This window comes from Hippocampus guttulatus, chromosome 1 (assembly GCF_054856545.1).
Source record: "Hippocampus guttulatus isolate MCC_2025c chromosome 1, RoL_Hgut_1.0, whole genome shotgun sequence".
Taxonomy (NCBI): domain Eukaryota; kingdom Metazoa; phylum Chordata; class Actinopteri; order Syngnathiformes; family Syngnathidae; genus Hippocampus; species Hippocampus guttulatus.
The window spans coordinates 32243700-32267142 of NC_141261.1; the positions used below are offsets into that span (position 1 = coordinate 32243700).

The 23443-nt window shown below is 42.7% G+C and overlaps 3 protein-coding genes across 6 annotated transcripts in view; 2 read left to right on the top strand and 1 right to left on the bottom strand.

Annotated features, from left to right (window-relative positions):
- Positions 1-12671, bottom strand: part of LOC147211362 (gamma-aminobutyric acid receptor subunit beta-3-like) — a 63249-nt gene extending 50578 nt beyond the window's left edge. The window contains exon 1 of one of the 2 annotated variants that reach the window (XM_086126329.1): positions 12173-12671. In XM_086126329.1, coding sequence (XP_085982455.1) covers positions 12173-12291 — 119 coding nt within the window. In that variant the 5' untranslated portion in view covers positions 12292-12671. The remainder of the gene's footprint in view (positions 1-12172) is intronic. The other variant, XM_086126337.1, reaches the window with a different exon arrangement.
- Positions 1-18087, top strand: part of LOC147211363 (gamma-aminobutyric acid receptor subunit alpha-5-like) — a 30194-nt gene extending 12107 nt beyond the window's left edge. For all 3 annotated transcript variants that reach the window (XM_086126368.1, XM_086126376.1, XM_086126359.1), the window contains 4 exons: positions 4785-4928; positions 16043-16195; positions 16300-16511; positions 17441-18087. In XM_086126368.1, coding sequence (XP_085982494.1) covers positions 4785-4928; positions 16043-16195; positions 16300-16511; positions 17441-17740 — 809 coding nt within the window. In that variant the 3' untranslated portion in view covers positions 17741-18087. The remainder of the gene's footprint in view (positions 1-4784; positions 4929-16042; positions 16196-16299; positions 16512-17440) is intronic.
- Positions 18088-21235: 3148 nt separating this feature from the next.
- Positions 21236-23443, top strand: part of LOC147211364 (gamma-aminobutyric acid receptor subunit gamma-3-like) — a 99961-nt gene continuing 97753 nt past the window's right edge. Inside the window, exons 1-2 of the mRNA XM_086126388.1 lie at positions 21236-21394; positions 21663-21817. Coding sequence (XP_085982514.1) covers positions 21339-21394; positions 21663-21817 — 211 coding nt within the window. The 5' untranslated portion in view covers positions 21236-21338. The remainder of the gene's footprint in view (positions 21395-21662; positions 21818-23443) is intronic.

Here is a 23443-nt window from a genome sequence, read left to right on the forward strand (position 1 = left end):
TTAACATTCGTTCATATTCGTCACAATGCACTTGACAGCGTACAAAGAGAACATTGGAGTAAACAGTTGACAGCACTAAGCATTGGTTTCTCTCAATCCTTCATTTCCTGCTGTTATGAAAAATGGCTCAAATCGAACTCCAGTCTATCTCTCCACGCCTCATCTGTCTGTGATTTGATAATTCAACTCCTGACTCCCAAGGCACAGAGCATGGCTTTATTTTGCAGCCATAGCAATTAGCCTCATGTAACCTACCAACAAACCGTTTCAAGTCATTTTATTTGTTTCAAGTCATTTTTTGCATGTAAGACAAGCATACAATTAGCACTGCCATTAATGTTGCTCTTAACATGAGATTCAAAATGAATTTATCATTTACTGGACCTTAATTTTATCTGCAAGGGTTTCCTTAATCTGGAATCTTCCTCTATCAACATTCGTAGATACAAACAGCCGACAGATTGCCATAAATGTCCTAAACATCACAGTACTTTATGAGCAAAAAAGAACAAACATTCCCCACTATTGCATATGTTTATCCAAAGGTTGTGCAAATTAAAGCAAGCAAAGAGCCGCTCTAATTTTGGCCAAGGTAAATTCCATTAATCTCTGACTCTCTCCTGCACAACCTAAATCCCAATTTAGCCGCGAGCCTTCCAACAGTCAGTCCATGCGTGGATAAATCACTACAATTCATACAGTGTCTTGTTCAGCATGCCCATTATTATTATTTTTTTTTTTGCTTTGCTGAATGCATATCGGAAGAGGTACTCCGACTTTGGATTCATGCAAGGAGACAGTTTGAGCAAATCAAAATGTTGCGTTGTCAAATGTGTTCTGGGACCAAAGCTGTGTTCAAATATTTGTTGTCCGGGAAACAACTTCATGAGACTGAACTGAGTAGATGACAAAATATGTATCCTTGATACAGACAGAGCAGGTTTAGGAAGTGAGAAGTCTGGCAACTTTTTGGCACACATTGTACAGCACTTAGTGTAAATTGTGAGAAAGTTGGCACACGCATGACATCGTGCCTGCCAAAGTCATTAGCTCTTCTTGAGAGCCACGCAAATCAGTGAAAGTCCGTTATTCCAATCTAACTCTCATCCCAGTAAAGTCACAGGCACACAAGCCTCCAGCAGGCAGGTGAGCATTAACACAATACATGTATGTATTTATTACAAAGGGCCTTCCTCATAAAGATGCTGGGTTTGTTTGTTTTTGTTCATCTGCAGAACGTACAAAATGTCATCATCTGGGAAAGTGTTCTCCATCCATCCAGCAAAACGAAATATTCATTCGTCTTTGGGCAGTAGGCAGGGGACACCCTGAACCGGTTGCCAGCCAATCACAGGGCACACAGAGACCAACAACCATCCGTGCTCACACTCACATCTTGCAACAATTTAGAGTGTTCAATCAGCCTGCCATGCATGTTTTTGGAATGTGGGAGGAAACCGGAGAACCCAGGAAGAACCCATGCAGGCCCAGGGAAAACATACAAACTCCACACAGGAAGGTCGGAGCTGGGATCGAACTCACGACCTCTGCACTGTGAGGTTGACATGCTATCCACGGGACCACCGGGCCACCCAAAATGAAATAGTTAAGTAATAATAAAATACAGGAGGACACCTGGTTCCAAACACCTGAATATTCTCTTAAGGCATTCACCAAATAACATCCATCCATCCATTTTCCGAACCGCTTGATCCTCACTAGGGTCGCGGGGGGTGCTGGAGCCTATCCCAGCCATCTCCGGGCAGTAGGCGGGGGACACCCTGAATCAGTTGCCAGCCAATCGCAGGGCACACAGAGACGAACAACCATCCACGCCCACACTCACACCTAGGGACAATTTCGACTGCTCAATCAGCCTGACATGCATGTTTTTGGAATGTGGGAGGAAACCGGAGCACCCGGAGAAAACCCACGCAGGCCCGGGGAGAACATGCAAACTCCACACAGGGAGGCCGGAGCTGGAATCGAACCCGGTACCCCTGCACTGTGAAGCCGACGTGCTAACCACTGGACTACCGGGCCGCCCACCAAATAACATTCAGAGTAATATCATGAATCGTGACATACAGAAGTTAGGCTTGCAATCACAGCAATTTTTCTTTTTTGTCTCGATGGACTTTGCTTTCAATTCATTGTTGATGGTTTTGACAGCATGATGCAGATGAATCTTTGAGTAGCACTCTGAGATTCACCTTATGAGAGCAAACTTATAACTTCATTCTTATCCGGGAAATGTGCATTTCGAGCTTGTTCCAGACTTATTGGGGCAACCGCACGCCACATACTTAGGCATTTTTGCCAAAGATACAAAATAATGTGAAAACGCCATCGAGAAAACAATGTATTCAAGTTAGGCAAGTTTAGACAGTGGCACCACAAGGTGGCCACCATTGGCTACACTACTCGCTACAGCGAGAAAGGCGACATCAGCGGTCCAGGTTATAATATACATCTGTGCTCACGCGTCCATACCATACTACACAAACATCAGTAGAGGAAGGAAAGATATTCATGCTTTTAATATGGAACTACATTCAGTGACTATGTTTAGATGCAGTCAATATTCAGGACAAATTAAATGGTTATATTTATAAACAATGCCCCTTATAAATGTAGAGTTTTCCCATTACCACATTCATAATTAAATATGTTGAGTAAAAAAGACTGGCGTTATTTTGTGACTTATTGAAAAATGTGTTCTGGAGAGACGCTTAAATAACAAAACAAGAATCCCATGTATGCTAAGTGAAATGCCCAAAAGTGCAATTTTTGTGAAAATAAAAGTAATTATGATGTTGGCGGTAACAGAAGTTGTATTACATCTACGCAGTAATATAACGCGTTCATCATTATCTTTTTGGAATATTATGACAGTTACTGCTGGGTTACTCCACAAAACAATTTTTAAAAGTAACATCGAATACATTATGTATCTTAATGAATTAATCCAATTGCAGTTCCTTCATGAATTTCTAATTTGTTCTTGACATGCCGTTGAAGACATTTGCAAAAAGCTTACAGAAACTCTTCTTCCAGAGAGGCACCATCTATGTTTACAGTGCAACTGATCTGTAATTGATATTTGTGAATCTTTTTCATTCATGCCTGGGAAGGCCTGTTAAACAGAGACTGTTTTTGGAAATGTGAGTGACCCAACATATCAACCATATCCATCCGATGTTGTAAAGGCGTGTCAACGAACACAGCCCCACAGCATCCAGAGCCTCTATCAACTCCAGGCGGATCTCATCCACTCCCGGGGCTCTGCCATTTTGAAGCTTTTGAACCACCTTGGTGACCTTGTTGGTACTCGTTGATGAGCTCCGAGTGACCAGCCCTGCACCCATGGGGCCCGAAAGGACTACTATGCGGGTCTCCCTTCACATTGGTTCACCATCTGTGGGAGGGGCTAAGGGGGCCAGGTGCTGTGCGAGCTCGATTAAGGCCCGAGGCAGAGAATGGTCCGTGATGGTTGAAAGGTGTCTGTGTGTTGAATTCAGGCTATCGGGGAGTGGGATGCAAGGCTGAAGACAAATGGGCATGGATATGTCAGGATAAAAGCTGAGCAGTCTAAACAGGGGAAAATTCCAAAGTCTTCCAGTACTGGACAGCTGATCAGGTTCAGCTGTTGGCGTCTGCAAGAGCCAAACCTGCATGCCACTAACACGCAGACATAGGGGGTGGGGCTCATGGTGCCCAGATTATGGTAATTGTATTTTCATGTCTCTTCACATAAATTTTGGTGAGTGTCTTTCACTTTTTTTTTTTTTTTTGCAAAGGTTCACAGCATGCTACTCTAGAAGGCAAACTTATGACGTGAACTGAATAACAACTATAACAAGTTTTGTTCTATTTTCACACTATTGTATGTATATATTTCCGTACATATTTTGGCGGCCACCGGTCATGGTTTTGCAACAAAGCGGCTTCTATGAAAAGTCTAAAGCTCTCAGGCTGGCTGCATTGCACTCTCACTCTTTTTTTTCGTCCAAGAAAGAACATGAAACCTGAAGGTTAACATTATTGGAATAGTTGAAGATGACTTTAATTTTTTAAATTGTACGATAGACCAAAAACCAGTCTAAAATAAATCATCTCATCACTTAATGGCCTGAACTTCTTACGGGTGTTTTTGGCCCTGTTTATTCACCACCACCAACAAACACGCAAGAGCCACGCTGTGCTTTTCCGTCAGTTGTTCGTGAAATGGGGGCCCATCATTGACTGACTGAGGGGTCCGTTGGCATTTGACTCAGTTAGCGACGATTACACAAAAACCCAGTTACGTCAGTACTTAGTCCGTCATTTTGTTTTCAAGTAAGTCGTCATTCGTCAGCAAAATGGGCATCCGTCAGTCACCGACCGAAAGCCCACCTCTGGAAAGAACATCAAATTATACTTGTCTGAGCAATGAAATTCCACATGATCACGACATAAATTTGTGTCTGTGATGAGTTAATAGTGTCCGCCCCTGAAGTAAATGCACATGCTGATGTTCAACCATGATGTTGTAGTTCACTGAAGGTGCAAATGACTGATAAACTTCATTTGTTTGTGCAAGATGAAATCACTGGCAATGTTTTTTTTTTTTCATCACAAAAGTGACGCAACACGGTCTGGCATCGGCTGACAAACTCTCACCCCTGACCCAGATGGTTTCTTTGATACATTGCTCCTTGTCTTGTTCAATGGTTGTATCAAGACAGCTGACTCATTTACAGTCTGTAAATTCATGCTGCGATTCTCTGTGTTTTTCGTGTCAGATGCCTATCCTGTGTCCGAGGTGGTTTACACATGGACTCAGGATGCTGCCAAGTCCGTAGTGGTGGCAGACAATGGGTCCAGACTCAACCAGTACCTTCTGATTGGACTAACCGCAGGCACAGAGGACATACATACAAGCCGAGGTTGGTGTGTAGAATGAATGCAAAAAGCAGTTTCTGTCATCACTGGTGGTAGTGCCAAGCAATCATAAACAACCGCTCAAAATAAGGGACAGTGTTTTGATGATCAAAGGGTAAGGTTACAAGACAAGAAAGTTATGGACAGAATTCCATCTGCCCACCTTGAATACTGAAGCTTTAACATTGAATTTCCAAATGGTCACATTTCTGTCAAATGACAGGATGTCCTCAACTTACAAACGTTCGATTTACGAACATTCGTAGATACAAACAGCCGACAGATTGCCATAAATGTCCTAAAATACCAGATTGCATTTAAAAGTTCATATTTTTAAGTGTGGGCCACATCATACATTACGGTACTGTCGTTCCCTTTTCTGACATAACCCGACAAAGGAGCGCCGCTCCTCCATACACGCACCTCATCACTCTCTCTGTCCCCCTCTCTCTCTCTCTCTCTCTCTCTAACTCACTGTGCGTGCGTGTGTGTGTGTGCGCACCTGCGTGCGTCTTCCGCTCATGTGTACAGCAAGTTTGCTCTGGCACTCGTCTCTGTGAGCCTATCAGCATGTACAGGTCATTGGATGATTAATGTTTCCATGCAAGTACATTTTATTTAACATGGCTGATAAAACAAAGGCGAATGATAGTGGTGGTGGCAAAAAGTGCGAGGCAAGCGTTCATAGTCGTCATGGCACGATAGGCCAGGCAATCTCCATGGGAACACAAGTTGCCGTTGTCAAAAAGTCGAACTGTGGTGAGAAGGTGATTGTTTTACATGCTTATGGAATGAATGGGTCAATGGTGAAGGCCTTCCACCTCAGCGTCCTGACCTGAACTCCTCCATCCACCTCTTCTTCCCTCCTCCACCAAGCTTATTTATTTTCTTTTTACTATGGCAGACAAAAATGTCATAAAAATTTAGGTTTTTCAATGGAATTCATGTTCAATCAGTATGTGTACACAGTATATAGGGTGTATCTGATATTATTTCATTCTTTTTTTACTTTACAAAAAATAATGTAAAAACAAAATTTTACTTGTCCCGACGTAAAAACAACTGGATTTGCAAACAGCCTCTCGGGGACCGTTGTGAAAATGACCCGTAATCAGCTAAACTCTGGAAACCTGTGGTTATATTTACAAAACTTGCTTATATAAAGATGAAAGTGCATTTGATTAATCCAGTTGTCATGTCTCCACCAGAAGCTATTTGTGTGCATGTCCACCAAACAAAATCCTCTCTACACAGCCAGTAATGGGGTCAAAAGGCAACGATGGAGAGCCGTTTCTCAGCCAACAAACCATACTTTGTTTTCATTCTTTACCTGCTGAAAGACATACTGTACACTGCGTGCCATTGGGAACACCCGATAAAGTGATGTAACTAATTCTAGATTAAAAGAAAGAGAAATGAGCGTGCGAGGCCGGTAGTAAATGTGGGAGCCATGACCGGGGGATCAGCGTCAATGAGCGCAGGCCAGTATGTGAGAGTAGCCTATCCCTCACACAACCAGCTGTCTGCGGGCCCTGGGCAGCCTTGTAAAACAACACTTATCCCTGGCGTGAGGCCGCTTGCGCACACACGCACACATACACCACAGAACCAGAGAGAAGCCTCGGGTTAATCCCGAAGCAACACCCCCACCCCCACGGCCACCATCCAACCAACCCCATCAGCTTTTGCATAAGAAGATGACATCACAGGTCAGTGAGGGATTGGTTGGTTGGTGCAGTAGTCTCCATATTTGTCATCATGACCATCCTGACTAGGACTTCGGAAAAGTGAGGGAAGACGACTTGGAGGCAAGCTGGTAATGTCTGAGTTCGTTTTGGCCTGTGTGAGATTGAATTATCTGAAAACCGGAATATTTGTTCAGCTTGCTTAGGAGCATAAACCTGCATGGATGTCAGATCGGGATTGGACAGCCAGCTGTGACACGTGGGGGGCGGGGGTTGATGCGGGGGTGGGTTGATGGTTGTTGAAAGGCATCTGCTTAATACTCTTATGTAAAAGCGAACTGTAATACAAGTCCGTCTAGTTTGTAGTCGAATCATTATTCAAAGTGTGCATTTCGCCTGCTTTTTATTTTTAAGTCATGCGCCAAGCCCAATATTGCCCACTGATGCGGCGCTTTCACACGCGTGTACACATATGTAAAATAGTGTCCCAATTAGGAATCCCCCCCACCCTCGCTCCCAAAAACAGCTATTCAATTTTTTTGCAACTTAAATCATGACCAAAAAATAATGTAAATGTATGCATACAAGTTTTTTTTAAAAAGTTCATTTGAAAATCATGCCTTTATTTATTCACTCAACATAGACCTAAAAATATCGAATACAAAAAAAATTCCTGTAACTATTTACACCTGAACTCTTAATACTGTTTTCTATGAAACAAATTTAAAGTAAAACAACAGAGAATCACTCAAAAGCAACCAATGCAACACAATAAAAATTAAAGTAAGGGGGAAAAACGGCATCCAGAACTCGTCTGGTGTTAAGATAGACATTGAGGAACACCGAGGGCGTCAGCCTTGAGGAGCTGATCCAGGTTCCCTCTGCCTCTCTGGAAATGACCTGCCGTGTATCAATGAAGATTCTCTTTTTGAGGGGCTAATGTTGTTTCGGTGCAGAAACAGTTGCATTCGACACACCAGCACCTTCATTAATATCAATACAATACAATCCATCTTGAGTTATATAGCGCTTTCACAATGGTTCAAATGGTTCTCTCTGTTCTTCCCATCGCATGGAATGGGTGATTGTAGCCGACAGGTTGTTTGTGGAGCCAGCTCAGAGGTCCTTGAGGTTCAACCAAGTTCAATTCAAGACTTTGAAAGACTAAATCATTCCAATTGAAAAACAACACTTCACGACGTTCCAAATGTTGTCCAAAGTTGCTACAGTAGCAACATAAGTGACATGCATCCGCTCTTAAGAGTCCTCACGAAAACCACATCACTGTTTTGTTGGCTCAGCTGCTGTAATTGGGCTTGTACACCGCGTAGCATTATTTGTGTGTGTGTGTATATATATATATATATATATAAATTAGAGCTGTCAGTTTAGCGCGTTTTTTTGGCATTAATTGATATGAATTTTAACGGGATTAAATTTTTTCTCGCAAGATTAACGCGGGACACGTCACAGCGGATGTTATGTTGCTCTATAAATAAACCAGAAACAAAACAACAAGCGCGCTGCTTAGGTCCATGCACGTTTGTTTTGCCAGCCACGGCAGCGCGAGACACCGAAAACTGATACTTAAAGAGTTTATGAATGGAAAGTTTACTTTTAAAAAGTTACCAGATTGTTCCACTGACAAGACAAAAGTTACCTGTATCATACAGGTATACGATGTATGCCACTGACGCGATTCTTACTTGTTTGGAACAATTTTGTGAGGAAGGTTACAATGTTCCGTGTCCATATAAATAGAACGGGTGGAGCTTCTCTGTGTTCGTCTGACAGTGACGGTGAAGTTCAGTGGTGCAGTCGTAGCGACCATACTGAAAATAAAACGTCTTCAGTGTTGTCATCGAACCAAGTGTAGTCATCCGAAATGATGTCTACACAAAACCGTAGAGAGACTTGCGCGCAAGAAGGACCAAGAGAATCAACATAGCCTGACTGCTGTGTTCAAAGCAAACTTCAGAAAAACGAAGTATGCAACCATGGCTTAAATCCACTATAGGCTGAGTACGAGTTTACCTGAGATGTGCACTTTATAATGCTCTGTTTTGATTCCATAAAAAGAGCTGTTAAAGCAGCTGTTGTGTAACAAAATATTTTTTCACTGTTGTTGATGGACAGTAATATTGTGTGAGAGATTATGTGTGAATAACTGCTCCAAGTGAAAAATGTTCATGTAAAATTGAAAATCGAAATTGTTATTTCAGTAAATATTTGCATTTTGCACATAGAAAACTGATTAATGATTCCATGTTGATGAGAGCATTAAAATGAGGAAAAATAGGACAAAAAATATAAAAGAAATTCAGAAACGATAAAAAATGCGTGAGTAATCACGATTAATTTTTAGTGAATTTGAGTTAATTATGACAGTTGCATTTTTAATTAGATTAAATATTTTAATCGTTTGACAGCTCTAATATATATATATATATATATATTTAGAGAGAGAGAGATAATATGGCACACTTTTTTCCTGCTATTACTATTTTGGGGGTTCCTAATTTTTTTTCTGGTTGTTCTTTCGCGTTACATTTACTGTTATGTGATTATTTTTTTCATGATTGTCCTGCCCTGGCATGGGGTGTGTTAGTGCCCATGGCATGGGTAACTTGAGGAGCCGGACTTAGGCACCCCTGCCGTACAGGAAGGGAAAACGCAGACGTGAGTCCGCAAGGCAAGCAACGCACTGTCTCAACATACATCGCAGAACTCCTACTCTGGCATCCCTTCAGTGGCTCCCTGTATATTTTAGAGTTCTTTTTAGATCCTATTCTTTGTTTTCAAATCTTAAAATTCCCCTCCCACCTGACCATCCTGCCTGGCGCCTGAGGTCTGCTGACTAGAGCTAAGATCGGTCCTAAAAAATCGAGCCCGACCCGAACCGGCCCGAGGGTATTTAAGCCGGACCCGTTCCGAGCCCGATCACTGAACTTGATTTGCAGGCCCGAGCCCGAAACAAACCCGACATTTCACATTTTATTTGTGAGGACTCGGAAGGAGGAGGGGTGATGTCTGATAACAAAGCCTGTCTTTGTAACGAATTCTAAGTTGAACAAGACTGTATAAATATTTACATGTTTTATATTTCTGTTTCTGAAGAGGTTACATTAACCGACAATTTTCCATCATTGACGGATTTTTCTATAAGAGTGGACGGGGAAAATTGGGCCGTAAACCACCGCAGCAGTACGTCCTTAAGAATCTAGTGCGGCACTTGAAGAGAGTAGCAGAGAGACAAAGACGAACAATGACGGGTGGATACTCGACACAGACTGGAAGGAGTTCTTTGAATTGTCATTGCAAGAGTTTAGTACAGTACGTGTTGTGATGAGGCGACTTCTTCTTTTTTTTGCGAACCACGGTCTCTCGCGGCCAAAACTATTCACGACCTCGAAACAAACAAACAAAAAAAAGGCAGCGAGAGAGAAGCCCAACCCGAAGCAATGATTGAGATTTTAAGGCCCGACCCGACCCGGGCTCGGGCTTGGGCTCGGGCGGCCCGATCTTACCTCTACTGCTGACCAGACATTATTAGATGTACTAAGAACTAAGCAGAGGCTCAGAGTGCGTTCAAGCCTTTTCCGTTGCTGATCCCTCTCTTTGGAATGACATCCCACTGAAAGTTGGGCAAGCCCCCTCGCTTCCCATCTTTAAAATTCATCTCAAAACTCATTTCTATTCTCTTTGGCTTTCGACTCAGCATGAGACTAGATTTTTAGTTGGACTGTTTTTGTGCTTTCTCCTGTCTCATTGAATCGATGCCCATTACAAATGCATGAAAGAAAAGCAAAAACAAAACAAAACAAAAAAAAAACCTAATGATGCCCAATCAATTTTTGTTTTCGGAAATCAGTCATTAAAACCTGAAAAAGCAAAGCAAAAAACAAAACGTTTTCCTTTATTGTGCTGTGTCCACAAGGTTGCTCATCAATTCTTTTTATTTGGTGTTTATCATTTATGCATCTGGAAGCTGGCTTGGTGTATTTGTTCTTTTTTAAATCCAATGCAAAACTCAAGAAATGTACAGTATATTGACACTATTGTACAAATCACTTTTCTTTGAGGAAATAGTCCGGCAGTTAAAGAAAAACTGGGATATTCTGAATCGCAAAAGGAGGGTGAAATTGTGACCCTGATATTTTACCTCACCTCCTCTCAGTCTTCACAATGTTGCTTTTACTTCATGAATAGTTGCAAACGTATCAAACCAAACTGCAGTTCCTAGTAGGTATGGGAAAATGATTTCCATGGTGAGTTTGATATAATAGAATGAGAATGCACTCCAATGGCTTGTGGCATTTTTAACTTATGATGGGGGTTAGCTCAGTTCCAAATAATTTTCCATGTCATTTCATTCGCAATTTCCATTTAGAGGACAAACAAGAAAGAAAAAAGTTTAGTTTCACTCTCGCACTTGTCCAATGAAAAACTGGGTCCGATTAACCCAGGGGTTGGCAACCCAAAATGTTGAAAGAGCCATATAGGACAAAAAAAACAAACAAACAACAAAAAACAAATATGTCTGGAGCCACAAAAAAATAAAAGCCTTCCATAAAACTTACAATGAAAGAAATGCTGTATGTATGTAGGAGACTGGACTGTCGCGGAATTGTTTGTTATTCATTCCTTTGTTGTGGTCTCACAAACGCCCCCATAGAATTTATTTTGGAATTTCCTTGCTTGATTTTTTTGTTTAGGTGCATTGTTTTCGCTTTTCTTAGTGTCAGTGAAATATCATTAATTTCCGTTTTTCTGAGGCTGTCTTTGAACGCCTCTCGAGTCGAACGAGAAGAGAGAAGCCACGGAGTCAGAGGCAGACGTGTCTGTGTTTGTCGAGACTGATAAAAGCAAAAATAAAGTGTACGTTTAAAAAAAAACAACAACACCACAGCTCTCCTTTTTCGGAGCTGCAACATGTATCTATATCTATATTTGAGCTGTATTAGCCTACTATTAAAATGTTTTTCCATTTTCAAACATTTTTTATAAAGCTCCAGGGAGCCACGAGATGTCGCTAAAGAGCCGCATGAGGCTCTGGAGCCGCGTGTTGCCGATCCCCGGGTTAACCAAATGGCAAGATTCTTTTGGAAAAGTCCAAGTAAGATATATGAAGCTAAATTCATGTTATAAAACATTAGAATCACAGAAAATGCAATGATATTCCTCCAATCAGAATTAAAAGTATTTCAGAGAAAATATTGAATGCCACTTGAAAAATAACGGATTTCTTCTTTATGAAGGTTTGTGATTGAGGCCTAAGTGAAGATGCACAAGTCATGAAGGGTGGGATAAGTGGCTAAAAATAACAGGGTGGAGGTCTTTTATTAGCGCTGTTAGTCCACATTGGGTGTCGGGAGGCGGAGATTAGTGTATCCCTTTCATGAGGATAAAACTACTTGGACCTCAGATGTTCCTTAAAATAACCCTAACCCTGACCTCTAAAAATTGATGAAAAGTGTCGAGCAACATTTCTGCGAAAAGTCTGAGCTATTGTGCCAAGCGCAACCTGGCTTCCTGTGTGTCAAAGTCAAGAAGCTCCTACTCACCAGTTGACCAACATTGCGGCATTGTTCCCGGATATAAAAGGAAGTTCTCCTTGGACGTGATGGAAAAAGCAGTGGTTAAAAAGTGGTAAGATCCACCAAAGGACCATGGTCCTCTTCATTCCTCTGTTCCCAGTCCTGCTGGGATCCTTGCATCAAATGTGACTCTGGGGCATCCCAGGTCGGCGTCACCTGGTGTCCGATCTCCTCCAGCAAATGAAGTTGACGGGCCTGCTGTCCGGCAGGTGGCCTGAAGTCATCAGGCTGTCAGAAGGTGCTGGTGACGGGGTCGAAAGACCAAAAGTTTGTGGCATCAAGTCATGGCAGGCGGCGACGTGGACAAGTGAAGCTCAGTGCGGCCAACCTGCAAAACAGCTCTCAGCTTAGCCTGGCATACAACCGTGCATTTGACTGATTTTCCTCCCCAACCCCTTTATGATTCAGCAAAAAAAAAAAAAAAAAAAAAAGGAAAAGGAAAACCCTAACTGATGAAAAAAAAAAAACATGTGCTGTCTCCCACCCCTCCCATCTATCCCCCTTCCATCCTCCCAGCGTAGCGAGTGATGCGTCCTATTGCACAGAACGTGCTGAGGTGTGCACTGCCGTCACCGCTCGGAGATCGTGCCTCATGTAGATTGGCATGGCTGAGTGGGCGGGGCGCGGAGCTCTGTGAGGATCCCGGGACAGGAAGGCTAACCCTTCCACGGCTGTTGCCACCCTCCCCCTTCACTGCCACTCTTAGTCTTACTGACGGCAGGATGCAGATTGTAACCAGGGATTAGGGTGCTTCAAAAATCCGATTTTGCCTGGAGAAAGCCTCGCGTATTAATGTGCGGTGTGTGCGTGCGTGTGCTTGCGAGAGGGAGAGCGCATGGTTCAGAACCGTTTGTGGTTGGTTGGTCTTTGTGTGCTCTTTCATCGTTGAATCGTGCTTGCAATCGGGAACTCCTCTTGGCACGTAGTTGGTTTAAGCCTCAAATGCAATCTTCGCTCGTTGAAATGAAAATTGAACCCCCCGCCCCCAAACAAACCTGCCCACTGAGTCCTGCCTTCTGTGGTTTTTGCTTGATGTCCCTTGCATTGTCATAACAGTTGATATAATCTCATCAAAATCATTCACAGCGCATCATTTGAAACTTCACGTTAAGAAGTGATCTGCTTCATCACGCTGTATGTCATTTTCTTTTAAACCCGACCTCATTTTTGGCTGCACCAACACCCGCGATTATTGGTGGCAATCCTTTCTTCTCTGCTATCTGGAGAAATGAAACCACGTTGCATGCTTGTGGTCACAACTTTCCAACATTTCTGCCTCCTTTTTCCGTCAAGGAAACAAGCCGCTTAATTTGAAAGGAACATCATAGGATTTTTTTTCATTGGGACAGTGCACATTAATCACCACAAGAATAAAGAGTGTAAATGCGCCGGATTTAGCATAAATGCAAATTTTCAGCGGCAGTCCCAAGGCAGGTTTCTAAAATAACACAGTGAGACACACAAACACATGTACCGAGTATACATGTGCATGTTCGTTGAATTGCAGGCAACATTGGCTCTAATTGTCCAAGTGTCTGAGCAGTCACACAAACACCCTGAGCGTTCCTTGGAGCATGGTGAGCAACATGACATGCACACGGCGGCTAAGCCAATATCACACATCTGTCCAAAACCTGAGATCGTAACAAGTTACACAATATAGGTCCAGTATGTTCCCCCCAAAAATTAATCACCTGTTTATCAAAATAGAGCAGGGGTGTCAAATTCATTTTTTGTCATTTTGTGACGGCTTCCCTCGGAGGGCCGGTGCAAAATCTCAACGTTATTTATTACCCATGACAATTCGCAATTCGACATTTCAGTACAGATTTCAACAAGAATCATGGTAGTTGACACACATGATTCGCTCCCGCGGGCCACATAAAATGACGTGAGGGGCCGGATCTGGCCCCCGGGCCTTGACTTCGACACCAGTGGAATAGAGCATACCAATGAATCGAGATTTGTAACACATATAAAACTACCCCTAGTTTGGACACAAATCGGCAGTGGCGGGCCGTGCATTTCAACCGTAGGCCTTCAGTGACGTCACATACATTAAAACACAATATAGGCTCGTCAGGCAGCACTTAATTTCAGGAGCATTTAAAACCATCAAGTATGCATTCACAATTAAAAGCAGGAAACTAAATTTACAGATATTGTCAAAAATAAAAAGATTTAAAAAATACAAAAAAAATGCCACCCAAATTACGCTGTGTGATCATAAACAAGTCTGTCCAATAAATTGCGCAATGTCGCAGTTTCATATAAGACACCAACCATACAATAACAAAACAAACTATTCTTTGAAAATAAAATAAACAGATCATTTGCATTTTGAGAATAGGCTATACAACAGCAAATAACTGAAAATGTTGAGCAGCTGAGATTGAACGAATTTTAGTGCACGAAGCTGACTACAATGCGCCATTATAAATTGCAGGTGAGCTGATTTATTTGATACATTTTTGTATCTTTGTGATTTTATTTCATTACCATTAATACTAACGAAATAAAATAACAAGAAGAAATGTAAAATTCATTTACTCACCAATGTAGTGCCTGTTCACTGAGCTGCAGACCTACGCGAGTGTCCCCAAACGTTTTTAAACGCACCGTAGCTTGTAAGTGCCCAGCCATGCTCTGATGTTTCCTTGCTGCCTTGGTAAAACAACTTAAATTGGTAAATCGAGTGGAAGGTCCATCTTGAAAATTGTGTGGAAAGTAGTCCTGCAACCAGATCAACATCTCCCCCTCGGCCATTTTGGGTCAAAATGTAGCAACAGCTCCCTCTAGCAGGCGCTAATCCAATTACCGAACGCGCGCGTCCAGTGTCGACGTAAGGCCTTCTAGCTGGCCCTGGTACACAGACTCGTGATATGATTGGCTATTGCAAGCTGACTGTGCCCGTTCATTTACAGCGCACAGGGGCCTGCTCTGTTTCATCTGAAGGCCCCGAGCAAGTTTAATTTACCTGGCAACACAAGCTATCTGAAATATGATTGGTTAAAAACTCTCCCATAATAAATAAGTTATTTATCGAGTGGCTTTCAATGTTATTTGAAATAAGCCACTCGACTAAGTGGAAATAATATGACGTAAAGAATACAGAGAATAATTTTGTTTCCATATTTATGAAAATAAAATCACATAAATTAAATTTGTTATTCTCAGAAAAGTTAATTTATTAAATTTGCTTTTCTGAGAATGTTTAGGCCAGCAGAGAAGGCCTTGCTGGCCCTGACGGAACGCCACTGCAAATCGGTAAAGGACAAAGTATTTGTAGCCAGATTTCAAACTTGAAGACAGCACAGGCTCAGTGTGTGGATCAAAGTAGAATGTAAATTGTCAGCACCGTGCCTAGTTCAACGCTTTATAAGAGCGCCCCCTTGCCTTCATACCTGTCAAATATGATCATCCCTAACATGGTTTAGTGAGGATAGTATAAATTAGCCCGAGAGTGGCATGAATGCGAGTAAAAGAATTTGCTCACAATTGAAGTGTCAACAAATGCATCATTTGTCTGTTAATGGAGTATTGTTCTGTAGCACGTCGAAGCAAGAAATATCCATTTTCAAAACTGTTTTGGGTAAAATGGCCCATTATGGTTCTTGTCACGTTTTATCAATGACTGCATCTGTATTTTTATTTTTTTGGTCAGGTCTTTGCAATAGATGGCCCACACTGAGTCAGTTATTGTTGAGCATAATTGAGTACAATATGTTCAAACCAACACATAATGAATCACATACAGTCTGTCGATAATATTTGGGGGCACTCACTTTTATGTGTTTTGTTTCGTTTTATTCATTGTTCTTCTTTGTTTCCTCACAGGTCAGTATACAGTGATGATGGCTCACTTCTACCTGAAAAGGAAGATTGGCTATTTTGTCATCCAGACGTATATGCCGTGTTTCATGACTGTAATCCTGTCCCAGGTGTCATTTTGGCTAAATCGAGAATCGGTTCCCGCACGGACAGTTTTTGGTGAGCAAAAGCGGCTCACTCAAGAGAGACTCACAACAGCTGTTGATACCGCCCCAGGCAGCTTGCAATCTCCCAATTGAAAAACATGAGACCTTTGTTTGCAGGGGTGACCACAGTGCTGACTATGACCACCCTCAGCATCAGCGCCAGAAACTCCCTCCCTAAAGTGGCCTACGCTACAGCGATGGACTGGTTCATTGCCGTCTGTTACGCTTTTGTCTTCTCGGCCCTCATCGAATTTGCCACGGTGAACTATTTCACCAAGAGGAGTTGGGCATGGGATGGCAAGAAAGCTCTGGAAGCACAGCACCCAAAGGTATCGCTCATTCACATTCGCAGGGCAACATTCAGGCTCTTCATTTTGATGGGGCTTAGTCATTCAAAATCGCAAGGGCCGCCAACCGTTATTATGAAGCGCCATTATTTCTGTACCTTTCCAAACCATTTTCTTACAACATGCCCAACATCCTCAATCGCAGAGCTATGATGATTTTGTAATCTTCACTGGTGCGCTGCAAATAGCTGTTAAACCTCGAAGTGTGTTTGGTATCATGTCAATGGAGAAACTGATAGTGATTACATCGTAATTCATGGTCATCTTTGAGTGCAGCTTTTAGGAAGTTAATACTGACTTTCCAAATTGCACGAAGGCTGCTAGCTTTTCATTTTACCACAAATATACACACGCAGGTGGCACGGTGGTCGACTGGTTAGCACGTCGGCCTTACAGTGCAGAGGTGCAGGGTTTGATTCCGGCTTCCTTTGTGGAGTTTGCATGTTCTCTCTGTGCTGGGTGGATTTTCGCCGCATACTCTGGTTTCCACGTAAATTCCAAAAACATGCGGGGCAGGTTAATGAAACACTCTAAATTGTCCCCAAGTATGAGAATGAGCGTGGAATGGTTGTTCGTCTTTGAGTGACCTGTGAATGGCTGGCGACCAGTTCAGGGTGTACCCCGCCTACTTCCCGAAGACGGCTGGGATAGGCTCCAGCACCCCCCACAACCCTTGTGAGGATAAACGGGTTAGAAAATGGATGGATGCACGGATGGTTGGATATACACACGCCAACCTGCTTAGCATGCATGTGTGCATCTGAACTCAAATAGAGGGGATGTTGCACTTGTAAGGACGTTGGATCCAATTCAACACCCGATATTTGACCTCATTTGCTTGTCCGCCAGACCAATCGGTGTGTCACCGCGGGGAAGCCAGCATCCAGAAGCTTTTTTCTGTCACGCTGCAGAAACGAGACCCCATGGTGCTGTCGGAAAAATCCAACAACGTTTGCTCAGCAGCCGTCCACTACACGCCGAACCTCACCAAGGACATCTCAATCTCCACCATCTCCAACACAACGTCGATGCAGCTGCGAGCCTCTGAGGTAAAGATGCTGGACCCCAAGAAGACCTACAACAGTGTCAGCAAGATCGATAAAATGGCCCGGATAGTGTTTCCTGTTCTTTTTGGAACCTTCAACCTTGTCTACTGGGCCACGTATCTGAACAGGGAAACAGTGATTAAGGGAGTTGTTGCCTCACCCTAGTCTTATTTTTGAACATTCAAACACGTTTTTTTGACTGAAGTTCATCCTAAAGGTAAAAAAACAATAACTGCTTGAAATTTTTCGAGTACTCTTTGATGGCTGCTGGACTCCTGTGCTGTTTTTGATGGCCCAAAAGTGCTGCTTGACGGCAATAAACTGTTGGGGCTATTCTTCTTGCTCATCCATCCTGCTGCGGTTCGCATGACGCACTCCTTTGAACACAATGTACATGCCAGTCACAGCTTCAAGCCCAGGAGCGCGCCATTGCTCTTACTTGACAACGGTCTTTCCGTAATATTCGAGGTCTTTGCAACTATCACAAACAAACAAATCCCTTGGACCTTATATACTGATAATTTGCTCTTTTTTGTTTGCTTTTGAAGTTTTTTTTGAGCGGGGGTAGTTGGGGGGCGGGGGGGATTTGTAGTGGGCACATTCGTGCGTGGTCCTCTTGATTTGCACATTTGAACCCTTCCAGAGTAGATTTGGTTATCCAGTGGCAACATTGCTGGGGAGATAACAGGACAGAAATGTGTGGGGAGGACTATCGTTGCAAGGGATTTCTGACAATTTAAATCATCACCTCGGGAAATAAGAAGAATCTTCTCCCATACAACTTTAAAAAGGCTTCGTTTAGGACAGGACAACAAAAATATGAAATGATGTCTCCGGCCCGCTTTCACTGGATGACTGAACAGTCGTGGATGATGTGTTCGGTACAAATTTCCCACATATGGGCTAAATTAAACTAGCCTGCATAGCTAAAGCAGGGAGTGAAAGTCAGTTCACAAATGAGTCCTCCAGACTTGGTTGTCAAGCAAGGTTGATGCTGAGACCTTCAGTGTGTATTATGAGCCCGGCATACTGAGCCCTCTCTCCTAAGTCCCGCTTTCTCAACAAGTTTCAGTTTCCCCAACATCTCGCCCTTTTCCGCTCATGTAAATCTGCAAAAGTAAAAATAAGTGAAGTAATCCAACACAACACCAAAGAGTTGTTTTTAAAGCTCCTCAATGCGGGAGAGAAGGAAAACTGCTGCTTTGGCTGAGTCTTAAGGCTGTGTTTTGCAATTCGGGGGAAGTGATTGATCGTGTCAATATATTTCTGTTCAATTTACGTTTCATGTCTCCGTTTTTATGTTTGTGCATGAACTCTTTTGGCAGCTGTTAAACTAAAATGCAGTTTTCTATTTTATTCCCACAGTCAAAGCAGTGGTACAGCACTTTGACAGCAGGCCACTGTAACACAGTTTTGAGTCAGAGTTAGCTAAACTCAATGGCACAGCCTGCCCCTTTGCTCAATTAGCAAAGTGATTTTGGTTTGTTGTCATCGGGAACTTTCTGCTGATGAAAAGATGATGGCCTGCAGCGCTATGTCAATAAAGACGAGCTTTGCTGTACTTGCTTCGCTTTGTAACTCTCCCACCGGCTCCTTTGTTTCTTTTCAATGGAACCTGCCTTTTGTAGGAGGTTCTGTCAGAAACATGATGAGCAGCAGGTGTCAATCAATGAATGATTAGACAAAGCTAATGTGAAGCGTGAATTGAAACTCCAAAGCGAGCCCATTCACTTGACAGCCTTTCTGATGCAGCAGAGCAGATGCAAGATTTTTATGGTTGAACTACATTAGGGGGATACCCCGTTGGCCAACCCCTTTGCATGTCAATGAGTTTCATCAAAGTTTGACGTTGACGAGGAGCAGCTAAGGCTCTGCTGCCGGTTGAACGAGCAAAATGTCACATATTGACAGACAACTAGGTGGAGGTTACACCATTTATGTTACTGTGTGTTCAATAAAATCTACCATCGTAAAAAAAACTAAAAAAAATAGAATTGATTCCACCAAAAACAGTGGTTATTGGAATTGCTGATTTTTAAATTCAATCTTTTTTTTTCTTTTTCCTGCTCAAAAAAAAAGGAATGAGTGAAAATGAAATTAATGAAAAAGAATAAAAGACAAGATATAGACTATCATAGAAACAAGAAATACAAGCAATAGTAATTAACCAATTTCTCCTCTTCTGAGACTGGCTATTTTGACTGATAATAAATTCCTCATAATCAATAGCCCTCGTAGGATTAACTTCCAATCAAGTATTGGGAAAATGGGTTGTTGTTTTCATGTTGGGATCGTGTTTGCAGCTGCTGAATGTAACTCTGCAGCTGCATGCCCTTGCAAAGCTGGCAATGGACAGTGAAGGACAATTGTCCAGTGCTGCCATAGCAACCCTGACATCAACATCATTCAATGCTATACGTTTGGCAGCAAATCTGTTGTTGGCTAATTTGAGTTTGGTTTCATGTATAGTATTGATTTAAATTTATTAAAAGTTATTTGAAAAATATTGGAAGCATGAATTCAGGTTCAGTCATTTATGTTGACTATAAAACGTGATGTTTTTCCATATTTACAATCATAAAGATCAAGATATCGTTAATGAGATGCTCCACTCATATTTTATCATCATTTTCCCTTCTGCACAATAGCTACTGCTCCAAAAATATCAAAACCTTCATCAGTCTAGTTGTTGAACAACAGAGCACTGACAAAACATGACCTTCAAGAGATGTGAATACACAATCGGTATGTATAACTTTTTCATCCTATTTTTTAAAGTGAGGAAGCATGCTGTTGTATTTTTAACTACACGAAATAAGTGTAGTTTCTTAAATGAGTTTGACGTGCATGTCCTCACAGTTTTTTTCTTCTACGAATCGAAAGGTCACTTTGTTGGCTTTTGTGTTAGATTTGAACTGCGAGGGCTATTTTTCCAATAGCGCACTTGTCCTCTAGAGGGCAGCAAAGCCTCTAAACTGCCTGCAACACTGCCCACTGTGCAGGCTTGTGGACAGTGTTGCAGGCAGTTTCGTAGATGATGGCCTTGTGGCAACGAAAACGGCCCCAAAATGACCTCAAAGGACAATTATCATCACTCATCATCCAGGAGACAAAGCAGTGTTTGTGTTGTACATACAAAACTAATTCATACGCTTGCAACATAATGGATGCTTTAAAACGGTCCACTTAACATAAAATGCCAGTTTAATTAATTAGGTAATTTGGGGGGGGGGGCAACGCAAACAAAACAACATCATTGTAGACATAAAGTGCATCACTCACAACACGTCTGCAATCTTTTCGTTCTGATGGAAAGCAGTTGAAATCCAAGTTAGGCGTGTGCGCGAGCGTGTATGCCTGCGCGCGCCGTTAGTGTGTGTGGTGTGTATGAGTCACGCAAGATGCTCGTCTCCTTACAGACAAGGGGGTGGAAGGGCGCAGCTGGAGCAAGTACATCTGAATCCAAAGGACCCTCCCCCCCACCCCGCTTGACTGACTGTCCATCGATTGTCTGAGGAAGCCCCCCCGCCCACACACTCGCGCGCACGCCCCCTTCACAGGAGAAGACCGCGAGCCCAGCTGTGGACGAGCGCGGAGGGGGGGGGGGGGGCGTGGGCGGATGAGGAAGTTGAGCGCTCAAATTGATAGCCACACACCCATTGGAGCGACTACTTTTTTTTCTCCTATGAGTGACGCACCGGCAGAGATCACCGTTCATCGGGAGACAAACAAATAAAACTGGACTTGTTCTCGTGTGGTGAAAATGACAATCAAGTTGGGGGTGATCCTTTTGTTACTTCTGTTGATCCACGCTGCTCGGTGAGTCCGATTCTTATCGCCTTTTTAACACCGACGTGACGCTTCTGCACACCGTAAAATAAGTTGATTCATGCAAAGTGGAATGAATGCGCGCATTTCTTTCCACACACAAATGCACAACCCCCCTAAAAAAGCAAAAACCACGACAGAAGCTGCGCACAAACGACAATCGTCTCATTTCCAAGGTGCTGAGGAGGGCATGGACAGAAACAGCGCGCACCACTTGGCCATTGTGTTGACGGTCTCACGGTGTGATGTTGTCTTCCAGCCCAAATTTGCTGCCACATGGTGACGACGACGAAGATCTCCACGATGCCACTGGCAATCAAATGCTGATGCCCAGGTCGCACCAGGAGGATGCCACGTTGATTCTGAACAATCTACTGAAGGAATATGACAGGACACTTCGACCGGACATCGGCGGTAAGACATGAAGCATTAGAAGCATTTGAAGTTGTCATGTGCAGACCATTTCCTCAGGGTCTGTATTCTTTCTCATTTAATGTGTGGAGGTAACACTGTCAATTAAATGGCAGCAATTTGGGGAGGGGGGGGGTCTAAATTAAAACGCTTCATTTAAAGAATTAAAACATTTACTTATGGCCATGATTGGCTGGTGACCAGTTCAGGGTGTCCCCCGTCTACTGCCCAAAGACAGCTGGGATAGGCTCCAGCACGCCCGTGACCCTCGTGCAGATAAAGCGATTCAGATAATGGATGGATGGCTGGACTCATGTTCATTCCAACCTCTGAAAATATCAGAATGATGGCTCCAATATTTTGGATTTTATGAACAGTAAGCCTTTTACAGGCACTCACCATCGAGAAAAAGCTCAATATAACTAACTTAATGTCTGAAAAGTATGCCCAGTCACCAAAACTGATGTTCACATGTCTGCTCATGCCCACTTCAAGCTCGGAATGATCACCCAATATTTTGGATTTTTTTTTTCTTTTCCTCTGTACAGAAAAAAACTTCACGTCGCTCGACGTCAGAAAATTGTGATCAAGCTTCACCGAAATGTATGCGAGCATTTCATGCCAATTACAACGGCTACAAATATCAGAACCAATGATTTGGGTTTTATGTACCTGTACATTAACGTCTTCCTCTCCATAGGTGCTCACTCCATCTAAATGTTGCTTAGTGAGGAAAACCTTAATTAACATCCATAAAATTGTACATATTGAGGCGATTGATGAAATGGGCATAAGCAAAGATGTCCACATACATTTTTGTGACGATGTATCACAATTTTATGATATCAAGCGACGTTAAGCTTTATAAATTAAGACTGAGCGTTTTAGATAATCCGACAGTGGGTGTTCTTCCCCGCCCCCTGTCCATACTTCTTTAAGAGTCCCTCTTGCTCATGGCTGTCTGGTATGAGGTCTTTGAGGTTCCTGCCACTGTTGTTGTTTTTGCCCTGTGATTGGCTGGCGACTTGTCCAAAGTCAGCTGGCATAGTCTCCAGCTCACCCGCAAACTGAAGAAAGACAGTCGGTATTGAATATCGGATGGATAGGAGTGGTAGGGGGAGAAAAAAAAAACAATCATCACTTCATGCTATGCCACTGGTAGATCAATCCTCCCATTGTTCAGAGGAAAATCTTTCGTGCATCAACTACACTGGGGAATGGAAGAAAACAACATGTGATTTTAAATAATAGATTGAATTACAACAGTGAGAGATTCGAATCCATTTGTTCTTTTTTTCTTGTTTACCGATTATGTTAACACACGTCACATTCTTGCGGTTTCACTTCCCTCGTCTCTGTTGAATTTGTCAGTATGTTTACACTCGCTCATGTTGCTATCGTGTCACGCTACTTGTATTACAATGTCATTGACAAACGTGCCGCTAGTCTACACACCCTACTGGAGAAACACAAGCTAAGTAAGGGTTGACTGTTCCAAATGGCGCAATGTTTGATTAGAATGTGAATTTTCACCAGGTTGGAGAACTCATGATTCTCGTACCTTTCCCGCACATACATCCATCTGTGTGCATTGTGGCGACAAGCTGGAGTCAAAATTTCCTTTGATTG